The 14,408-nt window shown below is 27.6% G+C and overlaps 2 protein-coding genes across 2 annotated transcripts; one reads left to right on the top strand and one right to left on the bottom strand.

Moving 5' to 3' along the window:
• The first annotated feature begins 2,928 nt into the window (after window positions 1-2,928).
• On the top strand, window positions 2,929-8,684 carry LOC100161111 (DNA replication licensing factor Mcm7). Its single transcript, XM_001952308.5, has 12 exons — window positions 2,929-3,200; window positions 3,297-3,400; window positions 3,461-3,601; window positions 3,679-3,809; window positions 3,874-4,054; window positions 4,119-4,256; window positions 4,327-4,509; window positions 5,934-6,147; window positions 6,881-7,176; window positions 7,242-7,423; window positions 7,515-7,877; window positions 7,939-8,684. Exons 1-12 carry the CDS (start codon window positions 3,161-3,163, stop codon window positions 8,138-8,140), a joined length of 2,175 nt encoding a protein of 724 aa, XP_001952343.2. The 5' UTR covers window positions 2,929-3,160; the 3' UTR covers window positions 8,141-8,684.
• A 2,266-nt stretch (window positions 8,685-10,950) lies between these two features.
• Window positions 10,951-12,745, bottom strand: LOC100168657 (alkylated DNA repair protein alkB homolog 8). Its single transcript, XM_001952544.5, has 3 exons — window positions 12,459-12,745; window positions 11,609-11,764; window positions 10,951-11,543 (listed from the first exon to the last, which is right to left on the bottom strand). Exons 1-3 carry the CDS (start codon window positions 12,510-12,512, stop codon window positions 10,959-10,961), a joined length of 795 nt encoding a protein of 264 aa, XP_001952579.3. The 5' UTR covers window positions 12,513-12,745; the 3' UTR covers window positions 10,951-10,958.
• Window positions 12,746-14,408: the final 1,663 nt, after the last annotated feature.

A 14,408-nucleotide genomic window follows, 5' to 3' on the forward strand; every position in this document is an offset into this window, starting at 1 on the left:
CACATCATTGTAAAATCAATACATTCATCACTTCGTTCAGAATCTAATATAATATTAGGAAAATTGGTAAGAGTAACAAAAACTACATCACCTATAAGATAATTAAGCTTAACATTTTACAATAATGTGGTTTTTTTAAAATTTTTTTTGTGCGTCATTGCGTCTTTAATTTTGAGCATAAATTTACAGTCATTTTTTATAAGCGTCTGGAGTCAGAATTTTGACAATTTGTCAAAATCACGAAATTTTACAAATTATTTCAAGTTAGAAATTCATCAAAATTGTCTTTTTATATCTAAGATTTTAAAATTCAAGATTCCTTAAAAGTTTTTCTACCTTTAAATAGAGAATGGAATTTCCCAATAAAATAAAAAAATCGGTAAATTTACATAAAATTCAGTAAATTGGTAAATTTTGGAAAAAACATTTTTAGGTGTAATTTTTATTCAATTTTCAAATAAATCTTACGTACCAAATTTCTTACCTCCTTTAACATTTTTATGGAGTGTTCAAATGTAGGATAAATATTATTTTTTTTCTTTTTACCTACCAACCTATCTAACTTATTCCGCTATTCCTATATGACTATTGACTATAAATCTATACCTAAAATTTTAAATGGTTTTATTTTGAAAAAAAACTATTACTTATTTCATTCATAACAGAAAACCATACGTAAAATAAATCATGAAACTTGCAGTGGCGGTTGTGGGGGTGAGGCAAGTGAGGCGCCGCCTCATTTGTAATTTTCAGGAAAATAAAAAATATTTGTTTCTTTAAATTTTGTATTATTTTGAATTTTGAATTTTAATTTTTATAATTCAGACATTAAATGATTTAGAATTTAAGTTTAATAAACAGTAATATTGAATATTATTTTTTTGTACAGAACTTGTACAGTTGTACTTACAAACGCGAGAATGGCTGCGCGTCACTGTAACGTAACTCATGAGCTATTATAGCCGTTTCCATTTAATATTGCGCCCGGCGCCGCAACCGCTAAAGCGCCGAGATCGACAGAGGCGGTAGCCGCCGTTGCCTAAGTTTGTGCATGCGAGGTGCGTCTACGCACACATGTGTAACCTCGTAAAATAGTGTGAATAACGCATGCGCAGACCGCCGCCAGAGGCGACTAAAATCAACCGCTCAACAATATTTATTATAAGCATTGGCAGCAGCCCGTCGGCCACCGTGTACGTACACATTGTATGCAGGTTTGGGGGAGGGGGGGCTGCGCGCTGTTGCTTATTGACTCTATAGCACTAAATAATTTTTATTTGTAACTGGCTTATCTTTCAGCTCCATTTTGATAACCCATACCATTTAAACTTTAAAGAATGCATTAACATAATATTTGGTTCTTGTGTAGAGTAATAGTGTAGGTATTTAGTATTTACTATTTAATATTTTTCCGCCTCATGTAAAATCGCATGTAAAAACCGCCACTGGTCAAACTTGTATTAAACAATAAACATAATAATATCTTGTATGTTTTTGATATAATTGCATTTATTAAACTAAAACAAAAAATTAATAGTGTATAATAAACAACAGGACAAAAAATAAAATAAACAACACATCTTTTGTAAAACAATACAACTTAAATAAATAACAAAACTGTTTGCAGAATACTGAATAATACAGTAATACGCCAATATAGGTACCTACATAATAATAATTAAAAATGTAATTAAAATTCGGAACTAATAATTTAACTAAGCGAGTGTACGTTGATGAATGGAATTTAAAAAGATAAAACGTGGAAATATATAACGGTCATCCTAGTATTGAACACGATTATTTGTGCATGTTTAATACAGTGTATGTGTAAGTGTACAAAGCACTAAGCAGTAGGTAAGTATTAACGAGTAAGTCACTACGACGGTCACACAAAATGAGTACAGTACACAGTAACAGAACACAGAACACTCAATGTTTACTTTTAAATTAATGTATAAATAGATTATACCTATAAACTAAAATACAGTGTCTGCATTTCAAAGTCGTATTAGCTACTCTGGCTACCTAAATAAAACTTATTCCGCTTGTAAAAACATTTAAAACTCAATTTTTTTCAATGGTAAAAAAAACCGCCAACAGATGTAGTAGCTATCTAAAACAATCCCGGACCTAACTCGGATATAGTCAAAAATGTAATGAGTACAAGGTTCCTAATACGTAGTTATAATAGTAGTTGAGAAATAATAAAGATCCAATCGCACGATTTTTTTTATAAATACCTACCTATTTATAGTTTAAATTTTTCAAAATTATCGATTTGAAAATTTACAAATTACTTAGTTTCTAAAATGTTCAACTTTTATAGCTAAGAATTGAAAATTTAAAACAAAGATTTTCATAAATAGTTCATAAGCTGTAACCGAAAAATCTATAAAATATATCATATATACTTAGTAATAACTAATATTATAGGCGGACAGACCGTCTTCGCTCAGAATCGTCTTTCGTAGGTATACAATGATTTTATATCATTGAATTCAAACTTAACACCATCTATTACAGTGATCCACTTGTAATAGTGACTGTTGTACAGCAGAGCGACTGAATAGGTTAGGCCACTGACTAAGATATACTTAGCCCGTGGGTTAGGCGTACCCTTACGAGTTACGACGTCTTGCCGTTTTAATAATATTAATTTATATTATTATGTGATTCCCCGCGAATTTTGAATAAAACAGTGTTGCTAACTTAATTTGACCAAAGTGTGGACTTGGTCATGGTTATCACATCGATTCGGACACCACACTGGTCGTTGTTTGCTGAAGCATGCAGCTGCCATGGTGATGCCGCCAAGGTGAAACATGTCGGCTCGAATACACTAATCAGCTGCGGCAAGTTTCCCGCCAATTTTTTGTTTACCCACAAAGCACTTGTAGATCCACTGGTGTTCCACTCTACCACAGCCAATCACTGTGCGTGTTTTATCCGTTATCTGCCTTTGGTTATCCAACTTCCGACTTCCCAAATCCCGAGTTCCGACACTGCGAGTGGCAACGCGCTTGCCGCCGATTTTCTTCTTCGATTCACAAGTCAATACTTGCTAGAAATAACGTTACAATTTTTGTCAGTCTTTTTCAAATCGAACAGTCAATACTAGTATTACACATTTTACAATAATTTACAGCTGACGTTCGAAATCATGGCTAAAGCTGGCTTCAGGGATTACGAAGCCGATAAAGGTAAAAAAAATATCCTTTCGTTTTCTATTTTTTAAGATAATTTTTTTTACCTACTTCTGCGTGCGATATACCTAATATTCCCCGTCTTATTTGCAGCGAAACTCACGGAATTCCTGCAAAACTACGAGACGTTAGACTCGAATAACCAGAATCATGCCAAGTATGCTGTACAGTTGGCCAAACTCGCTCATCGTGAACAGGTAAGTGAACTGATTAGCGTCGCAACATTATGTGTCATAATGATCTTGATTATTTTACAGGTTTCTTTGCACATTGAACTTGACGATTTAGATCACTTTGACAACTCGTTGGCCGATGCTGTGTCTGCCAATTGTCGTCGGTACTCTTCCATGATAGCTGATGTTGTGCAAGATCTATTGCCAAGTTACAAAGATCATGAAGTAAGTAAACTAATAACTACTCAGTCATGAATTATTTCTTAAAGAATCGTTAACTTATCCATTTCTTTTTATTCAAGCCTGAAAACAAAGATGCTTTGGATGTTTATATTCAACACAGAATATTAGCACAGCAAAGACAACGGATGATACAAGCTGATGAGAATGTTGCTCCTACAAATAGATATCCTCCAGAGCTAATGCGAAGATTGTAAGATAATGATGTCAGTATTATCAAAAATATTATTTTATCTTTTTGTTTTGTTATGTTTTAGTGAAATATACTTTAAAGATCTAAGCACTAAAAAAGAATTACCTATACGTGATGTGAAAGCTAATAGCATTGGTAGATTAATATCTGTGCGTGGAATAGTTATGAGAAGTACAGAAGTGAAACCTATGGTTGTAGTTGCTACTTACTCTTGTGATCTGTGTGGTGGGGAAACATATCAACCAGTATGTATTTACATTTTAATTTTAACTTTTCTACTTTAAATATTGATTCTATTACGTTAAATAGGTAAATTCACTGACTTTCAAACCTTTAGAATTCTGTCCAAGTGCAGAATGTTCAGCAAATAAACCAGGTAGTCGCTTGTACTTACAAACTCGAGGATCTAAATTCATAAAGTTTCAAGAACTCAAAATTCAAGAACTAGTAAATTAAAGTTTATTAAAATATAGATGTAATATTATATAGGTTAAATATATTTTATGGTTTTATTTAGAGTGATCAAGTTCCAATAGGTAATATTCCACGTTCACTAACTGTGTTATGTAGAGGTGAAGCTACACGACAAGCAGTACCAGGGGATCACATATCAGTAACTGGTATATTTTTACCTTTGGTTCGTTCTGGATTCCGACAAATTCAGCAAGGTTTATTATCTGATACTTTTCTTGAAGCCCATGTGAGTAACCTAAATTATAAATCTTTAAAATTTTAATAAAACAATTGTAATCTTGTTACATTTGATATAATTTTTAATCTCTTAAAGTTAAAAGCAATATTTTAAAATAAATTGTTAATATGAAAAATTCAAAATTATTTTAAAAAAAATATAGGTAAGAAATTTATAAATAATTATATCAGTATATAATTAATTATTATCAGTTATCATAATTTCTTAGTTAATATGTTATTAATTATTATAAACTTCTTTTTAGTTTAAATCAATTAACAAATTTACTTTATTTAAAAGTTTACTGTATGGGTTAAGTTATTATAAAATTGAATTCTTTTGTTTATCTGTATAAAGTTATACCTTGAGTAATATTATATTTTATTAATTTCCTGGTTTTTTTTTATATAATAAATAGAGACCAGAATCGTATGAATTTTCATATCCATACTGAGTGTACATGCACAACTATGAGGGTTTGAAATGTTGTCTATGAAATCAGTTTGATTTCATAGACAACATTTTATTTTGCATATTTGAGAGGTTAAGGAATATTTACTTATTAAACATATAATTTATATATTTTAAACACTTAATAAAAATAATAACTTTTTATTTTTTTTCTTGGTCATTATTTAAATAAAAGTGAGGATTAATATGTTGATCAAAAATTAGTTCCAAATAGTCACAGAAATCATTATGATCAAAATATATTATACACATTTTATGTTTATAAACATAGTTTTATGTAACTCTATATTTATAACAACTATGTTACTCAAAGAATAGAAAAAAAAAAATAACAACATGGTTACTACCACGGATGTTGGATTATGATGGATCTCTGTTTGAACCCACTGAACTAAATATAATAAAATAAATAAATAATATATTATTTTTTGATAAAAAATTTTCATTTATAGTATTACAGAGATAATTAAATTATTTAACAATACAGTTTACTCGTATTATGTATTAATACTCTGTGCTTGGATTAAAAAAAAAAATTTTAAACTTTTCTTTTATTATGGTAAAAATGTTTAATGCATATACTGCATATTTTGAATTTTTTTGTGAATATAGGAACATACTTTACTAAATTCATCATATTATGCATATTTGCATCACATTTAGCACCTTTCTGTAAATATAATTTGATCTCTGATTATAAAGAATAAATTATTGAACAATTAGTAGTAAAAATAAATAATACTATCAAAAATGTAATTTAATTAAATTTTTATATAGGTACAACTATTTACACCGCCATTTTATTATTTACAACTATGCCATTAATAATTTAAAATATTAAATGTCTAATATTACAGATACAAATATATTTGTATTTATAATAAAATTTAATATTAATATAGAATGATATTATTTATGTAACAACTATTAACTAAATCAACTGTTTTTATTATGGATTTTAGAATATTGAATGTTTAAATAAACTAAATGAAGAAAAACTTGGAGAAGGTGAACTATCTGAAGAAGAAGTTTTAGAATTGGCTGGTGATGACTTTTATACAAAATTAGCTGCAAGTTTGGCACCAGAAATATATGGCCATGAAGACGTAAAAAAAGCCTTGTTATTACTTTTAGTTGGTGGTGTAGACAGAGCACCTGATGGGATGAAAATTAGAGGTAAAAATTTGTTGTCTTAATAGTATTAATTTTATCATATATTATTGAATATATAATTAAATTGGTTATTTTTACTGATATTGATTACATGTCCTTGAATTGACATCTTAAACAATTTAAAGGTGAGATTTCTAGGCAATGTTATAGGATTTTTATTTTAATATGAGTGTTTTAAGATGTACAAACAATTTACAATTTTAAAATATTCATAACTCGCTTTAAAATTAAAATATAATAAATGCTTATGACACTACCTAGATAATAATCTTACTTTTAAACTTTATATGAGGTAAATTCAATCTAATTTTTAAACTAACAGAGCTCAACGTGATCTGCTAAACATTAAATGTCTATGTTACGCACTTGTAAGAAGTTGGATACAGGCGAGTGCCACATGATCTTAAATAATAAATATTTATTCTAACTACTTATTATTTAACTTTTTCTGAATTAACATATATAATTTATATTACTTTTACCAAAGTCAATTGAATTATTATTTACCTAGAACTATTCTCATTTTAAACTAACATAGTATACATAAGTGAAAATTGAGTTTTAAATTTGGAGGGGGGGGCTAAAATATAAAAAATCAATCATGTATAAAATATTTTGAATCAAATAAATAAAAATAATTCATAAAATATGTGTGTAATAAAACAGAGCTATACATTTTAAAAAACATATCTTGTATCATTATAATACTAATTAATTTTGATTCTTCACTTATTAGGAAGCATTAATATTTGTTTGATGGGAGACCCTGGTGTAGCAAAATCTCAATTGCTTTCCTATATTGAACGTCTTGCTCGTCGTAGTCAGTATACTACTGGTCGAGGTTCTTCAGGTGTAGGTCTCACTGCCGCTGTGATGAAGGATCCTTTAACCAACGAAATGGTCCTAGAAGGTGGTGCTCTTGTATTAGCTGACCAAGGTGTATGTTGCATTGATGAATTTGACAAAATGGCAGAATCTGATCGAACTGCTATTCATGAAGTGATGGAACAACAAACCATCTCAATTGCCAAAGTATATTTTTCAAAAAATCAATTTGTATAATATTTATATTGTTGATTTAATTTAATTTTAAATAGGCTGGAATAATGACACGTTTGAATGCGCGTGTGAGTATATTGGCTGCAGCCAATCCTGCTTATGGAAGATATGATCCTAAACGTTCAATTGAAGCCAATATCCAACTTCCAGCAGCTTTGCTTTCTCGTTTTGATTTGTTGTGGTTGATTCAAGACAAGCCCAATCGTGAAAATGATCTTAAGTAATATTACCCATAAAATCCCATTATACCCATCGAATTAATAATAATAATTATTATTATAAATTACATTAATAAATTGTACTTTCATTAGGTTGGCTCAACATATAACATATGTTCATAAACATAGTTGTCAACCGCCATCTGAAGTACAAGCATTAGATATGAGCTTAATGCGTCGTTACATTGATTTGTGTAAGAAGAAGACTCCTACTGTTCCTGTAGAGCTTACAGAATTTCTTGTCGATTCATATGTCGACTTGCGTAAAGATTCACGTAACAACGGAGATACAACATTTACCTCGGCAAGAAATCTTTTGGCTATACTTAGAATATCTACAGCTTTAGCAAAGCTTAGATTATCAGATTTGGTGGAACGTGAGGATGTAGTTGAAGCTATGAGACTTTTAGAAATGTCTAAAATGTCTTTAATGCAAACTGATGAAAAAACTGGAAGGTATATTAACAACAAATAATTTTACCCTGAAATTTTGATAAAATAATGAATTTGTTTTTAGACCTCAAAGTGTTGTGGACCGTATATTCAACGTAATAAGAGAATTAGCTGGAGGACGAACTGTTGTCAAAATGTCTGACATTAGAGAATATTGTACGAGTAAAGGATTCAACACATCACAAGTTGATGATTGTATTGAAGAATATGAAATGCTTAATGTGTGGCAGGTGAATCAAGCTAAAACTACAATTACTTTTATTTAGGTATTTTTCTTATATTTAAATTTTTTTATCTCATTTTATGTAAGTATGTAATACAATTAAAAGATTAAATGACTTTTTGTAATCAATCAATTTAAAAGTTATGTTATGATTTATATTTAATTTTTTTATTTTAAAAAACAAGTAAAACTTATTTTAGTTTATATATAACTTAAATTTATATTATGTATCTTAAAAAAAATTATGTAGCTAATAAATCAAATGCAAAACTTGATTTTAACATAAATAGTCATGACTTTAATGCATTAATAAATTAATTGATAATGTTAAACAAACAGGACTTTATTGTGGAATAGTCTTTATTAACCTTCAGTAGGTTGCGCGGGGTAATTTATTATCCCACTAATTCTCAACTAAGTTTTATTATTATTTAGTTTGGTATAAGTGTGGTGGGATTTTATTTAGATTCTATTTATATGTTATATATTATAAAAATAATGTTAATAATTTTTTAACTAGTTTAAAATAATATATCATTTATTTGTCTAATAAGTAAAAAAATAAAACAAATGTAAAATTAATAGTATTTATTACATCTAGTATTCTTTTATTGTTATATACTAACGAAAATATTAAATTTAAAATAAATAAATGTGAAAGAAAAATATATTAGTTCAAAGGAAATTTTTACCCTGTGCGATGGAATAAGTACTCATAATCTGCGCGACCTGCTGAAGGTTAAGAATTTATGCTTACTTAAAATAAACTATGTAAACAATAAAGTACATAATCAGATTATTAAGATATAACATATTAGGTTGATTCTAAGAGATTCCGTATAATAATTTACATGCATTATGAATACATTCATAATATTTAACCACGGGAAATGGTTAGGTATTTATATTATAAGTATTAGGGTTTTCATTGTACGGTAAATATACATTCTCCATGAAAAAAATTGTAATCCTTAACTCATTGCATTGCGACGTACTGTTAGAATTAAAATAAATAGTTTTTAACTAAATGTACGGCGGTCACAAAGCACCTTAGTTCAGTTCAAGTCACTATTATTTTCATATGAACAGTATATTCTAATAGATTAAGTTATTGAGGATTGTATAACTCTTAACGCAATGGTTAGGTCAGGATTTTCAAGGTAGGTATTGAAAGTTAGTATCACATTCACACTGTCTACAGTTTGACAAATTCACTAGTTGTTAATACCTTGTTTTCTATATATTATTTAGCTAAGAGCTTTTATTGAAACAACATTACCTGCAACTTGCAACTAAATTGTACTTAATTATACAACTTAATACCTATGTTTAGGTAGACAAAAACATTTGTATGCTGAAAAAACACCAAAATTACTCGTACTAGAATAAAAAAAATAAAAATAAATTGAAACTAAGTGATGACACAGTTTACGATCAACTTTGAAATTATCTTCAAAACTTGTGAGCGAAGTTATGACATTTTTAGGATTATTCATAGTTCACAAATTAAAGTGAAAATTATAATACCTAATGTTTAAATATCGTCTAAATTAATAGTTATGAAAATGTTAATCTTAAAAAATTTTAGAACAATTATTTTCAGAATTACAATGAAAAAAACTGAAAATTGCGTGTATTTTGATTGGCTGTAACTTGGTTAATTTTGGACTTAGAAAGTTGGTTCAACTACCAAAATACATTAAAAAAATGGCAAAACAAATTTACTAGTTGAAATAGGTGGTTGTCATCTAAGAAAAAAAAGTTGTATTGCGCATGCGCAAGTGTAATTAAGTTAAAAAAAATTCATAGACCAACAAAAAATATATTTTTATGTCATAACAACCAAATAGAAAACAGAATTCAAATTGCGTTTCCCTACTCAAAGATATTGAATGTTCTCAATTAACGATAACACACTGTTTATTGTTTTATCAAGAGAGTGGTAGCTAGAGGAATTAGGTTAATGTTATGCTTATGATATTTATGTACAGTATATCAAGGTGCCTATAACTGAGTTGTAACTTGCAATCTTAGGTTCAGTTTTCAAAATTGAAATTCTCAAAATAACAGGGCAATTGAAACTTTATAGTTTATATTGTACGCCTCTGTACAATATAGTAGGGAGTCACTTTTTTAAATTTGTTTTTTTCCCAAAATAATATTTCACTATCATAGAATTTTTATTACTCTAGGTTCTCAAACCAAACTTTCAGTATATACTCGTATATTGTTCAAGTATTGAGAGCAAACAAAATTATTTTTAATAAATACTGTATGTAAGTCAACGATCATACAAATATTTTATTTAGATTTTAGAAAACTATATTTATCCATACACGCTATAAATTATGTACAACTACAATAAATTGTATGAAATAGTAATAGAAGTGTTCCTTATATTATGAGGAAGATGTGAATACGTATCATTGATAGAAATTAATCGCTAATCACAGTCAAAATTACGTCAGTCATCTCAATTTATATAGGTACTTTAAATCATTTTTTAAATGTATTCATTAACATTTTAAACAAAAACAAAATGTAATTGTTAAATATTATGCTTACTAAAGAAATAACATATATATATTTCAAGACTAAAAAAAAATATATAGCCTATAAAACATTTATACTTTTTAAAATAATAAATATTCAATGATAAAAGAATCACCTGGTATACTTTATAGCTAATGTAGAAGCTTAAGAACACTTTTTAATTTTAATCAACGGTATCTATTGTATTATTAATACACTTATATTCCTACCATTATTTAAAAATATATTATAAGTTAACTGAGTATTAATAATTTTGTCAATAAATATGGTAGATCAATGGTACTAGAAATAATAACAATATACAAGTACTAAATTGTAATTTTTTCAAATATTACACACCAGTTACCCTGATCGTAATAATAATCAATCACTTTACAGTTATCAATTTGTTCACACAATAATTTCAATTCAGATTCTTCAAATACATGATAATATCTTAGATGTGTTTTAGATTCATTTTCTTGTTCTTTCTTTTGATTCAACTTCCATGGAACTAGCAAGTCATTATGTACAAAATTGGAACGGTTTGTATGTATTGGTAGATTAATGTCAATTGATTCCACACAAAATTCTTTAGTTACTTCAGGTGTTGACACAGCTTTAGGTTTATTAATCTTGCTCTGTTTTAAATAAGTAGATAAGTTTTGATTTCTGCATTGTTCTTTAGCCCACACATATACAAGTGCTTGGCCTCCGACTGCTAGTACCCTGTTAATTTCCTTTAAAGCTTTTAAACGTCGATCGCTTGTGGCCAAATGATGGAGAACTGCTATACTAATACACAAATCCACGCAATTCGAACGTATTGGTAATTGAAGACAATCACAGTTAAATACTTGATGGTTACGATTTTTGCATATTTGAGCTAATTGAGTACTTCGATCACAACCTAACTATAAATGATTACATTTAATGTAAATAATAGAATAATTTAAGAATATTATTATTTATACTATACCTGGAATATATCAGAAGTATTAGTAAAATATTTAGCATTTCCGCAACCAACATCTAAGACAATTGAACCAGGTTTAGATTTGTTTAAAAACTTAACAACATTCGGCCAAGGTTTCTGTCGAGTTTCACTAAAATGTGATGCTATGTTTTCATAAACCTATAAAAACCAAAAAGATCAAAAATTAAATCACAAGGAATATACTCATTATTCAAAGTAAAATATATTTAAAATTTAAATGCCATAATTATAGGACTCATGAGTAAATATCTCTTTTTATATTCATTCTAATAATTTAGTAATATCAGAAAATGTCTATCAATACTAGAACACTTATGGTGAATTAATATTTAATATAATTAATATTTAACGAATTAATAATGAGTTACTGGTCCCTTAAACATAATTTATTGGCCCATGATTGGCCCTTTAAAATTTATTGAAATGTTAAATTAATGTTTTTTTCATACAACCTGGCATTAGCATATTGTAAATTGAAATTGATATTTAAATTAAATTATCATTAAAAAATCATTGTACTTTGTAACATCACTAATATTTACCTTTTCACTGCAACACTATTTATACTCTTTAATATCTGTGTATGCTGCCTACATAAAATATAATTTTTTAATTTTAACTTTGAGATATATGTTTATGATTTAATTATTCAAAGTTAAAAAAATGCGAGTTTCCTGAAGTTATACAGTTACCGGCAAATGATAATATTATAAAATACAGGAATATAATAGTATGTCTAGAGCAGTGAATAATATAAATGTTTTGGATGTTATAGTATGTCTGGAACAGTGAAAGGGTTAAATATATAACAAATGTATTTATATGTACGCACGTCATGAACATGTTGAAATTCAAGTTCTGAAGCATTTTTTTCATTCAAAGACATAATAGCATTGGTAATCAGCAAGCGTAGGTAGTAGTTTAAACCAATATAATATTGTATAATGGTTTAATGAAAATGTTGTTTGAAGAACTAATTAACAGTACATTAATCAAATTCAAAATATTTATATGTATAAAAGTTTGATAATTTATGTCTGGAAATAGAAATAATTTTAAAATAAAATATTGAATATTTTGAAAAGGAACTGTTGCTCAACAATCATGAAGTAAGTTACTGATTACCACGATTCAAGTCGGGCTGATTACTGAATCTGTAGGCTGTGATAACAAAAACAGTATTGCCAAGTCTGAAATTATAAATCCACTTGAGATACTTACTATACGGTAAATTTGTTACACTAAATATTGAAGATTTTCAAGATGAAAAATTTGATACGTATCGGTATGGAATAGTACGTATCGGTATGGAATAGTTACGTACCGGCTCGTATCGAAGTCTGAGTCCGATACGGGTCCGATACGTATCGCTTGTATATTGCACATGTAACTTCTTGAACGCTCTTGAACTAAAATTTCTTCCTTGAAAATCTTGAATATAAATTACACTAAATTAAAGTAATTAAACTGGACAAATTAATTAATACACTGAATTTTTTCGATATTAGAATAATAAAATTATCTTGCATTTTTTTCCTTTTGGTATTATTATACGGTCTACATTATAATATATTAAATATCAAATTATGAGAAATTTCAAATAAAAGAAAGTATAGATATAATATAGTACATAGGTACCTATTAATTGGAAAAACAAAATATTTCATGCAAAATATATAAAAATATAATAATATAATCTTGTCAATTAATATTTTTAACTTCAGCCTTCATAGCTCTTATAAATTCATAATGTAAAATAATATTAGTCGACACTTTTAAATAGTATATAAAATAAAATTACAATCAATAAAATCAAATAATTTCAGCCTTTATATTTATAAAAAGTATATAAAATAAAGTAAGATTTTAAAGTTAATAATTGAAATTTATTATAACTTACCATACAACCATAAATAAATTAGCTATAAAATAATATTAGTCATATTGAGTTTAAAATCATTTTTTGGAAATGTTAGTATTTATATGCTCAAAATTTTTGGTGGAATCAGAGTTTAACTATTGTACTTACTTTTCATGTTATTGTTAATAAGCCACGTAAAACTGAATTATTTAGTTATTTAAAACATTTGGATATCTATGTAACTGAAAGTTGATTTTTTCGACTTATTTATTCTCATTCGGTGTGTAATAACATAAATAAGTTTATGGTGAAATCAGGACTAACTTATATATTTTGGTTTGGAAGAAATAGGTTTAAATAAATAAAAAGGCGGGTAAGTGGATGTCGCTCTGCTGTACAGTAGATTACAAGTGGGTCACTGCATAATGGATGGTATTAAATTTGAATTAAATGATATAATATCATTGTATAAGAAAAACGATTCTGAGCGGAGACGGTATGTCAGTCTAGGTATAAGACATCATATTATATAGTCTATGGTATTAAAAAAAAAATTGACCTATAATAGGTACCTACCTATAATAAATTCCAAATTAATCATATCTTAATATCTATTAGGTACTTATAACGCGTTATACATCAACAACAAGCCGTGATACTATCATAGATATATAATAGTATACTTTAGAAGTTTCAAGTATACCCACGAATAATATTATACAATCACAACAAAATAACTAAAATAGTTATTCTAGATTTTTAATATGTTTTTCAACTGATATTGTAACAATATATCAGGAGCTTTTTATTAAATTTTTACACTTTTTAGCCCAACAGATAAAACTTAATTGATATTTATAGAAAAAAAAACTAAAAAAAGTTGAAAACTGAAAATGTCCGTAGACAGCTCAAAAAGATTCA

This window comes from Acyrthosiphon pisum, chromosome A2 (genome assembly GCF_005508785.2).
Source record: "Acyrthosiphon pisum isolate AL4f chromosome A2, pea_aphid_22Mar2018_4r6ur, whole genome shotgun sequence".
In the NCBI taxonomy this organism is placed as follows: Eukaryota; Metazoa; Arthropoda; class Insecta; order Hemiptera; family Aphididae; genus Acyrthosiphon; species Acyrthosiphon pisum.

Excerpts from the sequence above, each read along its gene's own strand:
- LOC100161111 (XM_001952308.5), top strand. The coding sequence starts at position 3,161 with ATGGCTAAAGCTGGCTTCAGGGATTACGAAGCCGATAAAG. Across the intron at positions 3,401-3,460 it reads AACTCGCTCATCGTGAACAG|GTTTCTTTGCACATTGAACT; the intron begins GTAAGTGAACTG and ends ATTATTTTACAG. Across the intron at positions 6,148-6,880 it reads TGATGGGATGAAAATTAGAG|GAAGCATTAATATTTGTTTG; the intron begins GTAAAAATTTGT and ends TTCACTTATTAG.
- LOC100168657 (XM_001952544.5), bottom strand. The coding sequence starts at position 12,512 with ATGTCTTTGAATGAAAAAAATGCTTCAGAACTTGAATTTCAACATGTT. Across the intron at positions 11,765-12,458 it reads AATTTCAACATGTTCATGAC|GTTTATGAAAACATAGCATC; the intron begins GTGCGTACATAT and ends TGGTTTTTATAG. Across the intron at positions 11,544-11,608 it reads ATACTTCTGATATATTCCAG|TTAGGTTGTGATCGAAGTAC; the intron begins GTATAGTATAAA and ends AATCATTTATAG.